At 49.2% G+C, this 15,833-nt stretch overlaps 1 protein-coding gene across 1 annotated transcript; it reads right to left on the bottom strand.

The window, feature by feature from the left end:
* Positions 1-1,321: 1,321 nt before the first annotated feature.
* Positions 1,322-13,328, bottom strand: LEP (leptin). The gene is made up of 3 exons (XM_060108184.1): positions 13,253-13,328; positions 3,820-3,991; positions 1,322-2,310 (listed from the first exon to the last, which is right to left on the bottom strand). Exons 1-3 carry the CDS (start codon positions 13,297-13,299, stop codon positions 1,951-1,953), a joined length of 579 nt encoding a protein of 192 aa, XP_059964167.1. The 5' UTR covers positions 13,300-13,328; the 3' UTR covers positions 1,322-1,950.
* Between the last annotated feature and the right edge of the window lie 2,505 nt (positions 13,329-15,833).

The following is a 15,833-nucleotide window of genomic DNA, read 5'->3' as shown; positions in this document are numbered from 1 at the left end:
GCTGAGGACCACACTGTGTCTCAGCTGCTCAGTTGCCATGGTGAAACGACAGCCTTTGCATGCTGTTGAGTGGGATTTTACCATCTGGAATGCAAGGTCCCTGAGGGTAGGACTGGATTTTAATATTTATTTGGTGTGGTTCTCAGCCCATGGCACCAGTTGGGGCTGAGCACAAGCAGGTGCTCAGTCTTAAAACTGGTTGCTTAGATTCCAATTTCCTTGGACAGATCAACCTCCTGTAATGTGATGACTGCATCACAGTGACAGGATGGTGGGAAACCCAAGCTTCCTCGTTTGTTCTACCGGACATGACCTCTAGTGAAAAGGGCGCTGCTGGAGGCTGGTCCTGGGGTCCCGGGACTCACTGTCCCAGTGTTGACCCAGGTCTTGGGACCATCTGCTAAAGCCCACAGACCCCCTATAGATTTCACCCTCCCACTGGAATAAAAATCCTTCCCAAATGGATGGGAAACATGGCCTTGCTTTGGGTGAGCATGCAAAACCCAAAGAGGGACACTACCATGTTATAAAGCCAGTGTGGGATCAACCCAGACCATTCGAAGGGCCACACCAAGGACCCTTGCCCTGGGGATCACTGTCTGCAATGTGGAGTCCTCACTCCCTGATGAGCAAGACCACTCTCTAGCAGTCAGAGAAGGCCAGAGCCCACCACTGCCCCAACAATCTCCAGCTTCAGCCCCCTCACCACTCCGACCATGGGCGGCTGGCAAAACACCACAACCCTCCTGAAGGAGTCATCTCCTCTTCACGGAAACCACAAAGATGAGAAAATGACCTCACCCCACCCAAAGAGCCCATCACACAAATGTTATTCAGAAAATACATTCTGGATTCTTCCCCCTCCCACCAACACGTTCCCTACCTCCCGCTGCACACGGCTATATGTTACACTTGACAAAATTCATCTTCTTCTTTTTAAAAATAACCTGGCACTTCGAGATCCATTCAGGGCAATGCCATTGCAAACATTGTAATTTAAAGTTAGTCACAGTAGGACTTCCCTGGTGGTGCAGTGGTTAAGAATCCACCTGCCAATGCGGGGGACACGGGTTCAAGCCCTGGTCCGGGAAGATCCCACTTGCCGCGGAGCAACTAAGCCCATGCGCCACAACTACTGAGCCTGTGCTCTAGAGCCCGTGCTCCGCAACAAGAGAAGCCACCGCAATGAGAAGCCTGCGCACCGCAACGAAGAGTAGCCCTCTCTCGCCACAACTAGAGAAAGCCCGCGTGCAGCAACGAAGACCCAACGCAGACTAAAAAAAAAAAAAAAAAAAAAAAAAAGAAAAAATGTCAATCACAGTAGAAACAAAGCCAGTCTCTAGAAAACTAACTTGAGGACCCTCAAGTCAGTCAAAATGGGTTTGCCTTGGTCAGGCCCATTGATGGGATTGGAAACAGCACCCCAGCAGCATCCTGAGCCCTGGCTGACCCCAAAGAGCCTGGAAAAGCTTGCGTTTTGCTTCAAATCCATCCAGAATAAAATGCATAATAAATAAATAAATGCTTCCAACTTGTGTTGCGTGGAAGTATCCAGCTGTGTGTGCCTGTAGCCTTTACGATGCTCCCCGGATTTTCAGAGGGAATCTTGCTTGATCGTCCAAAGGGTCTGAAATCACCCCAGGTCACGGTGAAGCATGCAGTGAGAGGGAGATGGAACAGGGAGGAAGAATTCCGTGAAAATCCCAGATCTAGTCCACTGTTTGCTGGATGGGCCCTCCTTCCCGGTCGGTGGGCATGGAACCATGTAGTTATATCTCTGGTTTCCTGCCTTGGAGTTTTCTGCCTTTGGAAGAAGAGCGGCTTAGAGGAGTGACAGAGAAATGACCCGCAGGCCTGCATAAAGGATGTCCACACAGGCTCTCTTCTCCTGCAGACACCTGGAAGCTCAGGTTTCTTCCCTCAGCTTTGGGAAGAGAGGCTTTCAAGGCTTCAGCACCCAGGGCTGAGGTCCAGCTGCCGCAGCATGTCCTGCAGAGACCCCTGCAGCCTGCTCAGGGCCACCACCTCCGTGGAGTAGAGAGAGGCTTCCAGGACGCCGCCCAGGTTCTCCAAGGTCTCCAGGGCTCTGGCCTGGGGCAAGGGGCAGCTCTTGGAGGAGGCCAGCAGGTGGAGAAGGTCCCGGAGGTTCTCTAGGTCATTAGATATTTGGATCACATTTCTGGAAGGCAGACTGGTGAGGATCTGTTGGTAGATCGCCAATGTCTGATCCATCTTGGACAAACTCAGGACAGGGGGGAGCCCAGGGATGAAGTCCAAACCAGTGACCCTCTGTTTGGAGGAGACGGACTGCTATGCAGGAGGAAGGGGAGAGCAAGAGCTCAGGGGGAGAGAAGTCAGCTCCGCAAAGCCCCTGGCCCTTCCCACGAGCGTGGAGGTGCCTCCTTTCCCCCTTCCGCACCATCCTGCCTAGGCCCTTATTTCTTGTGCCCACGTGGCTTCCAAGCCTCCAAGCTGGTCTCCCGGGCTTCTGTCTTCCTGCCCTTCCCAAACCACCCTTCCAGACCAGTTTTAGCAGACTGTTTCCTCTTCCAGATGCCTCTGCTATAGAACCAGCCATGACTCCCTATTTCTTACTGACTTAAGTCTCTTCCCCAGGCATTGAGGTCCTCCATACATGCCCCTCCCCAACCCTTCCACCCCCAGCGGACGCCTTCCTGCCAGACAGGTTCTCCACGAAGTCTCACCCCCTTAGGGATCGAAGCCCCGTCTCACTCCTCCACTCCAATAACTCTGGTTACCAGGAGGGGCTCTCCCCCTCCCCCGCTGCCCGCAGCGCTCACTTCCTGCACCACACCGGTTGGGACACTCTGGGTCTATCATGTGCAGCTTGTTGAATGACTATTTTGAAAGCAAGGAGACTTAAGCATTTTTCCCTATGAAATGTTCAAGACACTATCTAGTTCTGAGCTGTCCCTGCTTCCGGCCACCTAACGGCTCCCTGGCTGCCCAAGGTTACTGTTAGAAATCCAGAGTGGCCAGGAGATGTGGAAGTCTCCAGATTGCTCCATGCAGGTGAACAAGTTGGTTTTTAAGGCAGGGGGCTATCAAAAGCCACGTCTGAAAACCTTTGAAGAGGGCATGCTCTGTTCTGGTTCTGCAGGGGTGTGTGTGTGTGTGTGTCACTTGCTTTATCTAGTTTAATCTTGAAATGACCTTGTGAAGACTATTAAGATAGTCTTATTATCTAGATGAGGAAACCAGGGAGTAAAGACATTGAGGAGCTTAACTAGCTTAAGATTTTACAGATAGAGAACAGAAGGGTGAGGATTCTCACGTAGCCTTCCTAATTCTAAACACCGACCTCATCTGGGAAGTGGCTGAAGGTATAGGCTCGTGGACCCCAGAGGAAATACTCAGGGGACATTGAGAGCTGTTTGCAAATACGTAGAGGGTTGTATGTGAAAGAGGGCTTGCCAGGCAGGACCAGCAGTAATGAGGAGAAGCTTCGCAGGGTCAGAGTTCAGCTACCAGCCAGGAAGAATGCCTAATGATCAGAACGTTCTAGAGATGTGTTGGAGGCCCAGAGAGGGTGCTGCTGGGGCCCTGGTCACCTGCCAAGGGGACACCGGACCGTTATGCTCTGGTCCTGGGCACTAGGATTCCAGTCTGGGAGGAAGGGGAGTGAGGGGGTGGGAGGCAAGGGGAGGGCAGGAGAGCAGAGGCAGCTGTCCATGCGGTCGGGAGGCGTCCAGGCCGCCAGGCCCCTTGCGCGAGGCTGCACAGCCTCAGCCAACCTCTGAGGTCCGGTTTCCCCACGGGCCAGCCACAGGTCTACCTCGTCTCCCAGGCCCTCCCTACCGTGTGTGATATGTCATTGATCCTGGTGACAATCGTCTTGATGAGGGTTTTGGTGTCATCCTGGACTTTTCGGATGGGCACAGCTTCAATGTAGGACAGATAGGGCCAAAGCCACAGGAATCGGCACAGGGGTCCACAACGCATTTTTCTTCCCGGGTTGTGCTTCTGGGGCCTGAAAACAGAAGGAACCACACGTGGCATGTCGCTGGGATCTCAGAGAACACCCACATGTCACGTTACCAACCACATTCGCAGATGCGGATAAAAATGAGATTTGCTTTCTGCTGTGGTTATCATTTCTTCAAAGACAATTCATTGTCTAGAAATACAGTAATGAAATGCATTCCCTTGGGGAAAGGCATGGCCGCATCAAGAAAACCACGGTGAGGTGTGCTGTAGACCGCAGAGCAGGAAGACAGGGCATGAGCGAATGGACGGGCTTTTAAGGTATGGATTGAATCCAGCCATTTACTAGCTTCATGACTTCAGGCATATCCTATAACCGCTAAAAACTCCTGCCTGCATCCCCTGCAATATACCTATCTCCAGGCTTTTATGAGGATCAAATTAGATAACATGTGTGAAAGAGCTTTAAAGGTGTTGTGAAGTGTACTCTATTACTACCCTATTATTAGAGATTGTGTTACTGTCCTCTCCATTAACTCTCTCACAGCAGCCCACTGATATTTCCATGAGGGCATTTATCACTGGCTTTATTACTTCCTTCCTCTCCCACTGGGAGATTGAATCCAACCGGCACTTATGGAAGGTCTGATAATACGTCAGATACAGTGCTGGGCACCAAGGATGCTACGGTGGACAACGGATGTTCTCTACTCTCAAAGTGCTTATAGTTGAATAGGAGAGATAAACAGGTAAACAGGCCATCCCAATACAGGAAGAAAGAGCTCTGCAAGAAGGACAAGATATTGTGGGAATACAAAGGGGGGCTCCCTGGAAGAGGTGTCACCTGAGCTGGGTATTGAAGGCCAAGGAGGGATCAGGAAGAGTATAAACTGGTTGCATAATGGCCAAGAAAACAGCCGGTGCGAAGGCATGAAGGCAGGAGAAAGTATATAACACGTTCACCCAGAATGTCTGAAACTTTCAAAGTCATGGAACCATGAATTCTAACATTAATAATATGCATGCAGAACCTTGATTAAGCAGCAAAGTTTTAATGAGATACATGAGGCAAAAGGTAATCAGGTTAAAGGCATGTGAGCCTGTGGCCAATGATCCATGCTAAGTACGTGTGGATGAGCCTGAAATAATGATCAAGAGTAAGTAAATGTTAGCATGAAGGTCCTGGAGATGGCAAAAAAGTTCATCTCTGCTTTTTGTGTTCTGCCTCATCTGGGTCTTGATAAAAACAGGTAACACATTTTCTGTCCATAGGTGGCAATTTAGTATAATTCATATTCTGGCAATATAATAGAAATAAGCAGTCTTGGGAATTCCCTGGTGCTTTCACTGTGGTGGCCCAGGTTCAGTCCCTGGTTGGGGAACAAATATCCAGCAGGCTGCACAGTGCAGCAAAAAAAAAAAAAAAAAAAAAAAGTCTGTTTCTATATTATAATGCTTGATCAAAGGTATTTTTAAAAATTAATTAATTTGTTTTTTGGCTGCGTTGGGTCTTCGTTGCTGTGCGCGGGCTTTCTTTTGTTGTGGAGCACGGGCTCTAGGTGCGCGGCCTTCAGTAGTTGTGGTGCACAGGCTTAGTTGCTCCACAGCATGTGGAATCTTCCCGGAGCAGGGATCGAACCCATGTCCCCTGCATTGGCAGGCAGAAGATTCTCAACCACTGTGCCACCAGAGAAGTCCTGTTTTTTTTAATCTGAATTTTACCGAAGGGGAAAAATGAGACTCAAGAAGACGCGCTAACTTGTCCAAAGTCAAACAAGTAAGTAGCAAAGCCAGGATTCACAGCCAAAGCTGCTTCACCCAGAAAGGCTGTGTCCTTTCTACCCTACCCCACCAGTTTCTCCAAGCTTTAAGGGGAAGCGCAAATTACAAGCCACTCCAATGACCAACCAAGGGCAGCTCCTGGGACCATGGCATTTGGGAAAAAATACCCTGCTCTATTCTAGGATGAAGCTATGAGATTGTACCCCTGTATCACCTTCATGTATGAAAAATACTAAGTAATTCGGGAGGGGGCATGTCAAATGTTTTTGTGCTTGTTCTCTCTCCTAAAAAGTTAATACTGCTTCTATTAACTCCTTATTCCCTGAGTAAACATGCCCACCAAATGTTTGAGGAATGGAGTTAAATAGTGCTAACCCCTCAGTGTGATTCCATGAAACCCTAGCAAAGGTGGAAGCACAGTGGTTAGGCCCCAAAGCTTCATCAGTGGGCCCTGCCCTTATTAGCTGTGTGTATCTGGGCAAGATATTTAATTCCCTAAAGCATCAGTTCCCTTCAGTAAAATGGAATGAATCACACCACCTGGTTCAAAGGTTAATTGGGGAGTAAATATCAGCTTTTTTTGAATTGTGTAATTACTCAGCAGGGCTTGGAATGCTCTGGCACCACTACCTGTAGCCAACCCTGAATCTAGCATTAGGCCCATCGCCGCACCTGGGCCATCTCAAGAGGGTGCCTGGTATTTCTAGGTCCTCCCCCTGCAGCACAAGATAGAGTGGTAAACTTTTCTAGGATTCATGTGTTAATGACACCCTCCTTCCCAAGAGAATTTATTACCAGATTAACTCTGGTCATAGTCACCCTCACATAATGGCCACTCTTTAATACCTGAGTGGAAAAACAGTTTTACTAGCCCCCTCTATCACCATGGATAATATGCTTCAGTGGGTGCTGGAAATAAATCATAGTTCCTTGAAACGTGGAATTGAGGAACTGCTGCTGAGTAAGTCTGACTAAGATGAGAGGCCAGGGTTAGGGGAGCTCCCTGGGGGGGCTGCAGAGAGAACTCGTAACAGGCCCATCTGAGATCAAAGTGATGGGGAGACTCTGGCCAACAGGCACACACAACATGAAACACACATGCTCACACATATAACACATCATATGCACACACACACATATCAACACATTAACCCTTTTAGTAAAGGCTGGTGATCGTCTCCAGTACCTATTGCCTCTTCGCAATTAGTAGAACATCCAGGTTTAGATAGAGATGTGGCCATTCAGAATAAATACTCTATTTCCCAGCTGGTGTGGCAATGCGACTAAACTCTGGCCAACTGAATATAAGAAATGCAATGTGGCAGTTCTTGTGCTGTGTGCTTTTGCCCCTCCCTTTTCCATCCCTTCCTCCATCCTGATGCCTGAATTGTGGATGTGGTAGCTGGCGTTCTGGTGCTTCTTGGGTCATGAGGACGAGGGCCTTACCGTATGAACACTGGAGTAGGGAGCTGGAGGGGAGGACTGAGGACTTGCTGGAGGAGAGATGACATGCATGGACCACCTACCTCTGAACTTGTACTGAGTGTGTGAGAGACATAACCTCTGTCTTGGTTAAGACACTGTTATTTTGGGTCTCTGCTAAGTGCAGCCAAACTTAATGCTAATTAATTTATACACCCAGCCACAGGCAGACATCAAGCTTTTCTTGGTTCACCTGAATGTCAGTACCTGGGTGGGGCCTGGCTGTGGCCCGAGATTTTGGGTTTGCGGGGAAGGGCTGGTAAGAGCAGAGTTTGGGGACTGGGGAGGGGAGGGATAATCCAAGACAGCAACTACAGCTTCACTGAGCACAGCACCTGACACATACTAGTTACTCAGTATCTGTTTGATGGTTGACAGCTAACATGTATTGATCGCCCACTGGGGGCCAGGGACAGAGATAAGGAGACATGCAATCGCAGAAAAGTGGGATCAGGAGTGGGGACAGTCGGGGCTGAAGACTGGTGGTTTTCCCAGGAAGCCCAGGTAGTACACCACAGTATTCGGCATTGTCAACTACTTACATATATTATTTGTTAAAAATAAAAGTAAAGAACAAAACTGTGCTCTTAAACAACTGGTTTAAGAATTTACCTAATTAACTACAGTGCAAGGAATAATGTTTAAAGAGATAAAATGCCTTGGATAACTCAGGGGAGGAAGTCGTGTGTAAACTTATGAGCTCTAAAGCCGAGCTATGTTTCAGTTGGAGCATAGGACCTTGGGGAAATTTGCTAACCTCTTGCAGACTCAGTTTTCTTAGCTGTAAAATGGGGATGAAACAAATCATAATTCCCATCTGTGGCTGTTACGAGATAATGTATGTAAAATGCTTGCTCTGTGCCTGGCACATGGCCAATCCCAATACATGTTAGCTGTTGTCACCAGTATTTCCAGCTAGGGAATCAAGGAAGCATCTTGGAGGAGGTGGCATTTAATAAGGGCCCTGAGAATGGGGGGGAATGGGTTTGTGAAGGTGGAGGAGAGGGGCACCCCCAGCAGAGGTCTCAGAAGATGGTGGCTCTCAGCTGGCACAGGAGGTGTGATGGGGGGACAGGGAGGGGTGGGGCTGTGCCACCTTGGCTGTGCAGGGAGGCCAAGCTATTTCTGTGGAAGTGAGGAGCTCTGACCACTCCCAGGCTAATGCTTTCAGCACAGGTGACAAAAAGGACGGAGATGGAAATTGGGAAAGGCCACCCACCCACTCCTCCACAGACCAGCTTGCCTCCGCCTTCACCAAGAAGCTGGCCGCCTCCAGACATGAGCTCCCTCACCTCCCCTCTTGTCCTGGGGGATGCAGCAGACGAAGTGGGGGCCTCTATGTCAAAGTGGGGGGGCCAATTCTCTAGATTCAGGCTAGAAGGTTGGCTGGCCCCAGGGCAGGCCTGCCCACAGCCTTTGGATTCCAGCAGTCAGAGGGGAGGTGGGGAGAGCTCTGGGTCACAGAGGCCTTTGCTGGTGGAGGCTGCCAGCTTTGAGTTATCCAAACTCCTCTGTCTTCTCCCGGTAGAAAGTATCAGAGGTTAGTAAGGGCACACCCTTCTCTCTTCCTTCTTCTCTTCTCCAGCCATCAGGTTTTCATACCTCTCTCTCCAGCAATCTTTGGTATGCTAGTGTGAATTAAATTCAGGTGATGTGGTATTTACTGTTAATTTTACGGAAAAAGCTTTGGACAGTCTACACCCTCTCTCTCCCTGTAGAAATCCTTCCTGTGGGCTCCCTCGCATTCTTCCCTCTCAGCCTTCCTTCCTTCCTTTCTCCCTAACTCCAAGTTGGAAGGGACTTGGGGATGGGGAAGGGACAAAGGATGAACAGACAGAGAAGGTTGGATCCTGATCCTTCGAGTTACTCAGAATCCAGTGGAACAAATAGAAGCTTAAACAACTCATTTTAACACAGCGTGGTGAAGGTTATAAGAGAAGGAACATGGAACTGGGGGATCATGGGGAAAGGGGGTGACTCTGGGGAGGTGAGGAGAGCTTTGCACTGAGACCTGAAGGACAGGAGTTCCCCAGGGGGAAGAGAGCAAGCAGGGCCTTCCAGGCCAAGGGAACAATGTGGAGTTGGGGGAAACCATGGTGGGTTTGGGAGAATTCAATATGGTAGAAGGGTAGAGTATGTGAGGCTGGAGAGCTAGAATGTCCCAGGCTTGATTCTATGTGTAGTCGGGACCTTTCGGGGAATCTGCCCTGCTCAGGACACACACACACACACACACAAATCCTGGAGGCCATGTTTGCATGAGCAATAGTGGGCAAGAGAACCAGAATACTCTTCTCTTCCCTTTCCGTGTCCCTTCCTCCTCCAGCTCCTGATTGGGTCAATTAGCGTCTCTCCTGGTAATTTAAAGTAGTGCTCCGAGGAGTCCAGTTTGCCTCTGATGAGGACTCAGAAGATCAAGGGTAGCCATGGTTGGCATCACATGCATGGAATAGCTAAGAGAGACCAGGGTCCATCCAGCTGCTGAGAGGTGGATTATGGTCAATGCCTGGACTCTTTCTTGACCTTCTTCCTGGTTCCTGACCATGTTGGTTCTAGGCTCTCCCTGTCCTTAGCCTCCAGTGTGAGATACTCTTCCACACATACTACTCACTTGAGTAGCTTTCAACTTTCTGAATATATTTTTTCATCCAGGAGACATATAGATACACACATGTAAGAGAAACAAGTGTCAGGAAATAAAATTCACCTTTACTATGGGGGATGCACTCTTGAGAGTCTCCATTCTGTTTTTTAAATGTTGGCTGCAATATACAGTTGAAAACACTGAGCTAACATGAGTGGTTTTCTCTTATTTACAACCAGAAGCCTGGTTGAGAAATCACGTTAACATACTTAACTGGGAGCCAGAATGTGGGTGCGAGGGGTTATATTCTTCCCGTTCATTAGAAACTACCCTTAGATTTGATCTCATCAGGGATAACAAATAGGTTTCAATTCCCGTGTCAACTCTGATCAATTTTTAGCGGTTCCTTGGAGTGCTGAGTGGAGACGAATCTGAAGCTCCATCCAGTCTCAGAGGGAGAAGGTGCCGTGATCAATTAGTGATGTCTGCCGGGTGCAGGAGTGGTGGATATGCCATTTGTTCAGCATCTCCCAAGGGCCTGGCACAGAGCAGGTGCTCATTAAATTTTTGTTGAATGAATGAATGAAATATTTCCCATCCCTGATCTTCATTGTCTAACAAGGTTAACCTACCTCTACAACGGTTTACCTGCTCCCATTTTAAAGTCACGATCTAGAATTCACTTTTGCCCAGCAGGAATTCCTAAGAAACTTTCTTAATGAAGATGGAAAATGCTTCAGCATCCTGGTCTCCTTTTCATGGGGACTTTGGTCGGCTTCCTGCATCCCATAGATGTCCTCTAGCACCACATAGGCCCCTATTCCCTTCAGCTTCCTGAGTCCTGCTCCATCTTAACTATTGTCTCAGATGCTCCCTGCCTTGGTCCCATTCATCAGCTTGGCTCTTCCTGCTGTGCTCTGGGCCTCCTGCCCTTCTCGGAGGTCTCTGCTCTGCCCGGCTAGTCTTCCCTGTGGTTTCCCCCCCACTTCCCTGGCACCCCCAGCCTGGAGCACCCCAGAGTACAAACTCAATACGTGCACAGATGGGGATGAACTCTTCCAGGGGATGGATGATATATCGGCATTGACACCGATCGCTCCAGAGAGTTGACAAATTGAGCAGGAAAGACTGTAAAATGCACTTTGCTGAGAAGCAAGGCACATTTGTTGTCACACATGGAGTAGTGCAAAGGACTCTGTGGGCCCAGTCATCAGGTGGGTTGTTTTTAAGCAGAAGCCGCCTCTCTTTCTACTTCTCTGAGACAACTGTGTGGACAAAGAAGAATTTCAAGGCTCTCGCTGGCAGGCTACAAGGGAGCTGTCACCACTGGACTCCTACTGCGGGTGGGAACAGGGCCTACTGACTGACTGATTGCAGGAGAATTTGGCTCGGTTTTCCTTTAAATTTATATGCATGTGGTTGAAGGATGCACATACCACAAGGACTCCACCTCCCTGGAGCCCTTCTCTCTCTCTGACCCCTACGTTCCCCTAGGTGGCATCGAGGCTAGAGCGGGGACAATGACCCAGGTTCTGTGAAGAGAGCTCTCCCAAGCGGCCACCTCCGTACCCTGCATGAGCCACTCAGACACAAGAGGCATCCGCCTGGGGCTGACAGGACGGAATTCATTGCAATCTCCCTGGCTCTGTCCTTGGCGATTGGAACCATTTCCTGGAATGGAGGGGGGAGGAAAATATTTCCCCCAAATACCAAGAAGAGTTATTTTGGGCATAAGATGTACAAAATAAGAGAAGGACACTCCTTTGGCCAACATGGAAACGTTCCCCTCAGCCCAATGTCCTCAACTGCTTGAAAAGAAAAGAACCGAATCACACCCACTGTTTTTCTCTTGCCTTTTCCCCCTGCCTACACGAGAGAAAGGATCAGCAAGGCCTTTCCGCTCAGGAGGGCGTTAGAGTGGGAATGACTATGATTCTGCTCACCGTCCTGGTGGGAAAGAGACTGGATACCCTCTGTCCCACCAGTGTCAGCTGACCACTGCCCGCCTCAGAGCTCTACAGAGCAAACACCAGAGAGCGGACAGAGGTCAGTGCGGGGAGTCATCCAGCTCATGCTCCTGGGGTGGTGTCTTCAAGTCCCTGCCCTCTGCCCCGCCTCCCCTGCAGACTACCTTCTCATCCTCTCCAAAGCTGCTAGTCTCAAATGACAACCAGCGGACTTCCCTGGCGGTCCAGTGGTTAAGACTCTGTGCTTCCACTGCAGGGGGCTCGGGTTCCATCCCTGATTGGGGAACTAAGATCCCACATGCTGCACAATGCAGCCCCCAGAAAACACAAACAAACCAAAAAACCCTCAAATGACAACCAGGCCACCATGTCACTCGATTGAACTGTGTTTAAGAATTCACTTTTCTGGGCTTCCCTGATGGCGCAGTGGTTGAGAGTCCACCTGCCGATGCAGGGGACACGGGTTCGTGCCCCGGTCCGGGAAGATCCCACATGCTGTGGAGTGGCTGGGCCCGTGAGCCATGGCTGCTGAGCCTGCGCGTCCGGAGCCTGTGCTCCGCAACGGGAGAGGCCACAACAGTGAGAGGCCCGCGTACAGCAAAAAAAAAAAAAAAAAAAAAAAAAAAAAAAAGAATTCACTTTTCCCAAGTGCCACACCTTTAAGCTATAGAAACTGGAGTGTAAAGGCAAACCCATCCACAATGAAATCTAAAGCAGCTAGGAGGGAAGGCAGGCTATGAGCGAGGCTGGTAGGTCTCATCTGCCAATAGTGTGTCTTTATCAGTTTTGGCTAGAGAGTTGTTAACAGTGAGAAAAGTGTAACAGGCCTTTCCCATGACTTGCTGTTCTGTTGCCCCAGAGGAACCCTATTTTATCCATAATGTAGAAGGCAATTCGCACAGCTTTGAGGCCAGATATGGTGAGACCCAGCATAATTTCTTTGGGAGATTTGGGTTCTTCCTGACAGTTTTTCTGCCCACCTCTACTACCTCGTCCCTTCCTAGGTCCTGGGCTTTATACAGCCCCTCGCATTCAAAAGTCAGAAACCCTGCTGGAAAATGATGCCTGAAATCTCACCTGCAGAGCAAGGCTTCTCCTCGGAAACTCAAAACCCTCCTAACTCGCACTCCTCAGAAACTCAACGCACGCCCCCTGCACATGGCGGCGGGGTACTCTGATCTTTGGGGGTGTTGCTCAAGGCCATTTGCAAAGCATCTCAGCGACAGGGCTGGCGGCTCTGGCAGTCTCCTGGGGCCCTGGCTGGCTCTATGAGCTCAGATTCCCGCCCCGAGGGCACAGGCACAGCCCAGCCCCAAATCCAACGCTCCCGGCTCCCAGCCGCCTCCCCTCCGGTCAGAACTCTGGTGCAAAGTTACCACAATCCAGAACCAAGCCGTCCGCTCTGCCCTTCGCCCGCCTCAGTTTCCCCAGGATGGGGTGGCCTGTCAAGAAAGACCGGCGGAGAAGGAGAAAAGAGAGCGCCGGCTCTTACCTCGCAGCTGCTGGCGCCGCGATTCCTCGATTCCTCTGAGGCTCCATGCCTGCCCGCCCCTCTTATAGACGCCCGAGCGCAACTTGCGCAACGGCCCGGCAGGCTCCGCCGCACCCCGAGCGCCAGCTCCCGCCCTGCCCGGCGGCGGGGCAGCGTCGGGCCGGGCGGCAGCGGGGCAAGGCCTCGAGGGAGGGACTCCGCTGCGCCAGGAGCCCTGCGTGCACCCTCGGGTACCGCCTGAAAAGTTGGGGGCGGCTGGCAGGAGTGAGAAATCCTCGAGGTGGCGCCAGCATCGGCCTTGCGGGCCTAGGGGAGCGGGCACCAGGGACAGGGCGGCCGTGAGGGGTTCTTCTGAGCCGGCTGGGGGCTCGAACGGCGCCCTTGCTGGTCGGTGGTGCGCGGCGGCGCGGCCCAGCAGCCAGCTCCGCTGGGCGGCGGCACCCGAGGGCCCTGGGCGCCTGGGAAGCCTCGGGTTAGCGAGAGCGACCCGCCGTGCGCCCGGCCTGGGAAAACACACCTGCAGTGATGATGGTGTGGAGGGAATAAGGAAAGCCAGGCTCACACGGTCTGGAGGCACCAGTCATGCTGCATTGGAGACTTCCTAACGGGAGCGTGCTCCCCGAAGTCTCCTGTGCTCCGCCAGGACGGCAAGGGTCTCCTTTGTTCACCGCTGTACCCCCGGTTGATAGCCTAGTGCATTGCACATTTTGGTGGCAGTATAATTAGAATTCATGGTCAATGCTAACAATCTGTGACTTCCACAAATATGTAGCTCAATTTCCTTCCTCCCTCCCTCCCTCCCTTCCTTCCTTCCTTCCAAAAATATTAAGAGCAAAACAACCAGGCTCAAACAAAGCAATCATAAAAGACATTTTTTAGGTATTGGGGGAAATTGAAATGCAGACTAGCTCATGATGTGAAAGAATTACTCTTGTGTGATAATGATCTTGTGATAAAGGTAGAAATGCTTCCTTATTTTTCAGAGATGTATACTGAAGTATTTAAGGGTGAAACGTCATGAGTTTTGTAATTTGCTTTAAAATATTTTAGCCAAAAAAATTAATGAAGCAAATATCGAAGAATAATATTTGTTAGACCTAAGTTTGCGATTTTCATTTAAAAATATATCTTAGAGGGGCTTCCCTGGTGACGCAGTGGTTGAGAGTCCACTTGCCGATGCAGGGGACACAGGTTCGTGCCCCAGTCCGGGAAGATCCCACATGCTGCGGAGCGGCTGGGCCCGTGAGCCATGGCCGCTGAGCCTGCACCTCCGGAGCCTGTGCTCCGCAAGGGGAGAGGCCACTACAGTGAGAAGCCCGTGTACTGCAAAAAAAAAGAAAAAAAAAAAAAGTACATACAATGGAATTACATTTTGAAGAAAATCTTTCACATCCCACGGAAATGGTGTTTTATGTTGTTTTTCATGTATTAACTGTAACACCCACTACAATCAAGTTTTTCTTGTCCCCAACATCTTTGTAACTTGGTTCTAAGTAGAGACTTAGCTTATAGGCAGGGTCTCAGCAGCCTCAGGTTACTTGTTCCAGCATCACCTTTTTTTAGGGTCACAGTTCAGATTGGGACCAGAGTTATTGCCTGAACATCAAGCAGCACTTGAAACCACAGTGAGAGGGTATGGACTGCCTCTCTGCCTAGCTATCTATCCCCTACTTATTTTTTGCACTTGGTTGATTAATAATTATTTTATTTTAAAATAAAATACTGTATAATAAAATATTATTTTTAAAAAAAATTCAAAAGGGACAAAGAGACATGAAAACCAAGTTTCCCCCCAGTCTTCCTTTTTTCCCTAGAAGTAACTGTCATTCCCAGTTTATGGTGTGTCCTTCCATGGATATTCTTTTTCTGTCCTTCGTACATCTACTACCTTAAAAAAACATGCAAATAATGTCATATTATTCACACTAATGTTCTTGCCCTTTGCCTTTAAATTTTTTTATTTTGGAAAATTTCAAATCTCCACAATACATTTACAAGGAAAAATGGTATTACAAATCTCCGTGTACCATCAACCAACTTCAACCATTATTAATCTCACTTCCTTCACTTAATATATCTAAAACACAGTTTCTTACCAATACACAGGTGTTCCAATCCTTTAAAAGTCAGCATATGTTTCATTTTACAGGTGTACCATAATCAATTTAACCGTATTGTTACATACATAATGTTGTAATTAATTCACTCAAATGTATTTATTTGAGCACAGTGTGAGTATATCAGTGGGAGAATTTCTTGATAAATAGAATTGTTGAATCAAAGGGCATGTACGTTCAAAACAGAAATATATTGTCAAGTTACATTCCTTAGAGATTGCACTGATTAACATATGCAATTGGCTGCAAGTAACAGTGACTTAGACATTAACGTCATTTCATTGTCTCTTTTAACCAGAAGCCTGGAGGAAGGCAGGTGCAGTAGCTCGGTGACATCATCAAGAATCCTGCTCCTGGATAGAAAGCCCAGAGATAAACCCATGCACATATGGTCACCTTATCTTTGATAAAGGAGGCAAGAATATACAATGGAGAAAAGACAGCCTCTTCAATAAGTGGTGCTG

Source organism: Mesoplodon densirostris, chromosome 9, assembly GCF_025265405.1.
Source record: "Mesoplodon densirostris isolate mMesDen1 chromosome 9, mMesDen1 primary haplotype, whole genome shotgun sequence".
Classification (NCBI taxonomy): domain Eukaryota; kingdom Metazoa; phylum Chordata; class Mammalia; order Artiodactyla; family Ziphiidae; genus Mesoplodon; species Mesoplodon densirostris.
The sequence above is the reverse complement of the archived record's forward strand: the minus strand, read 5'-3'. Positions and strand labels throughout refer to the sequence as shown.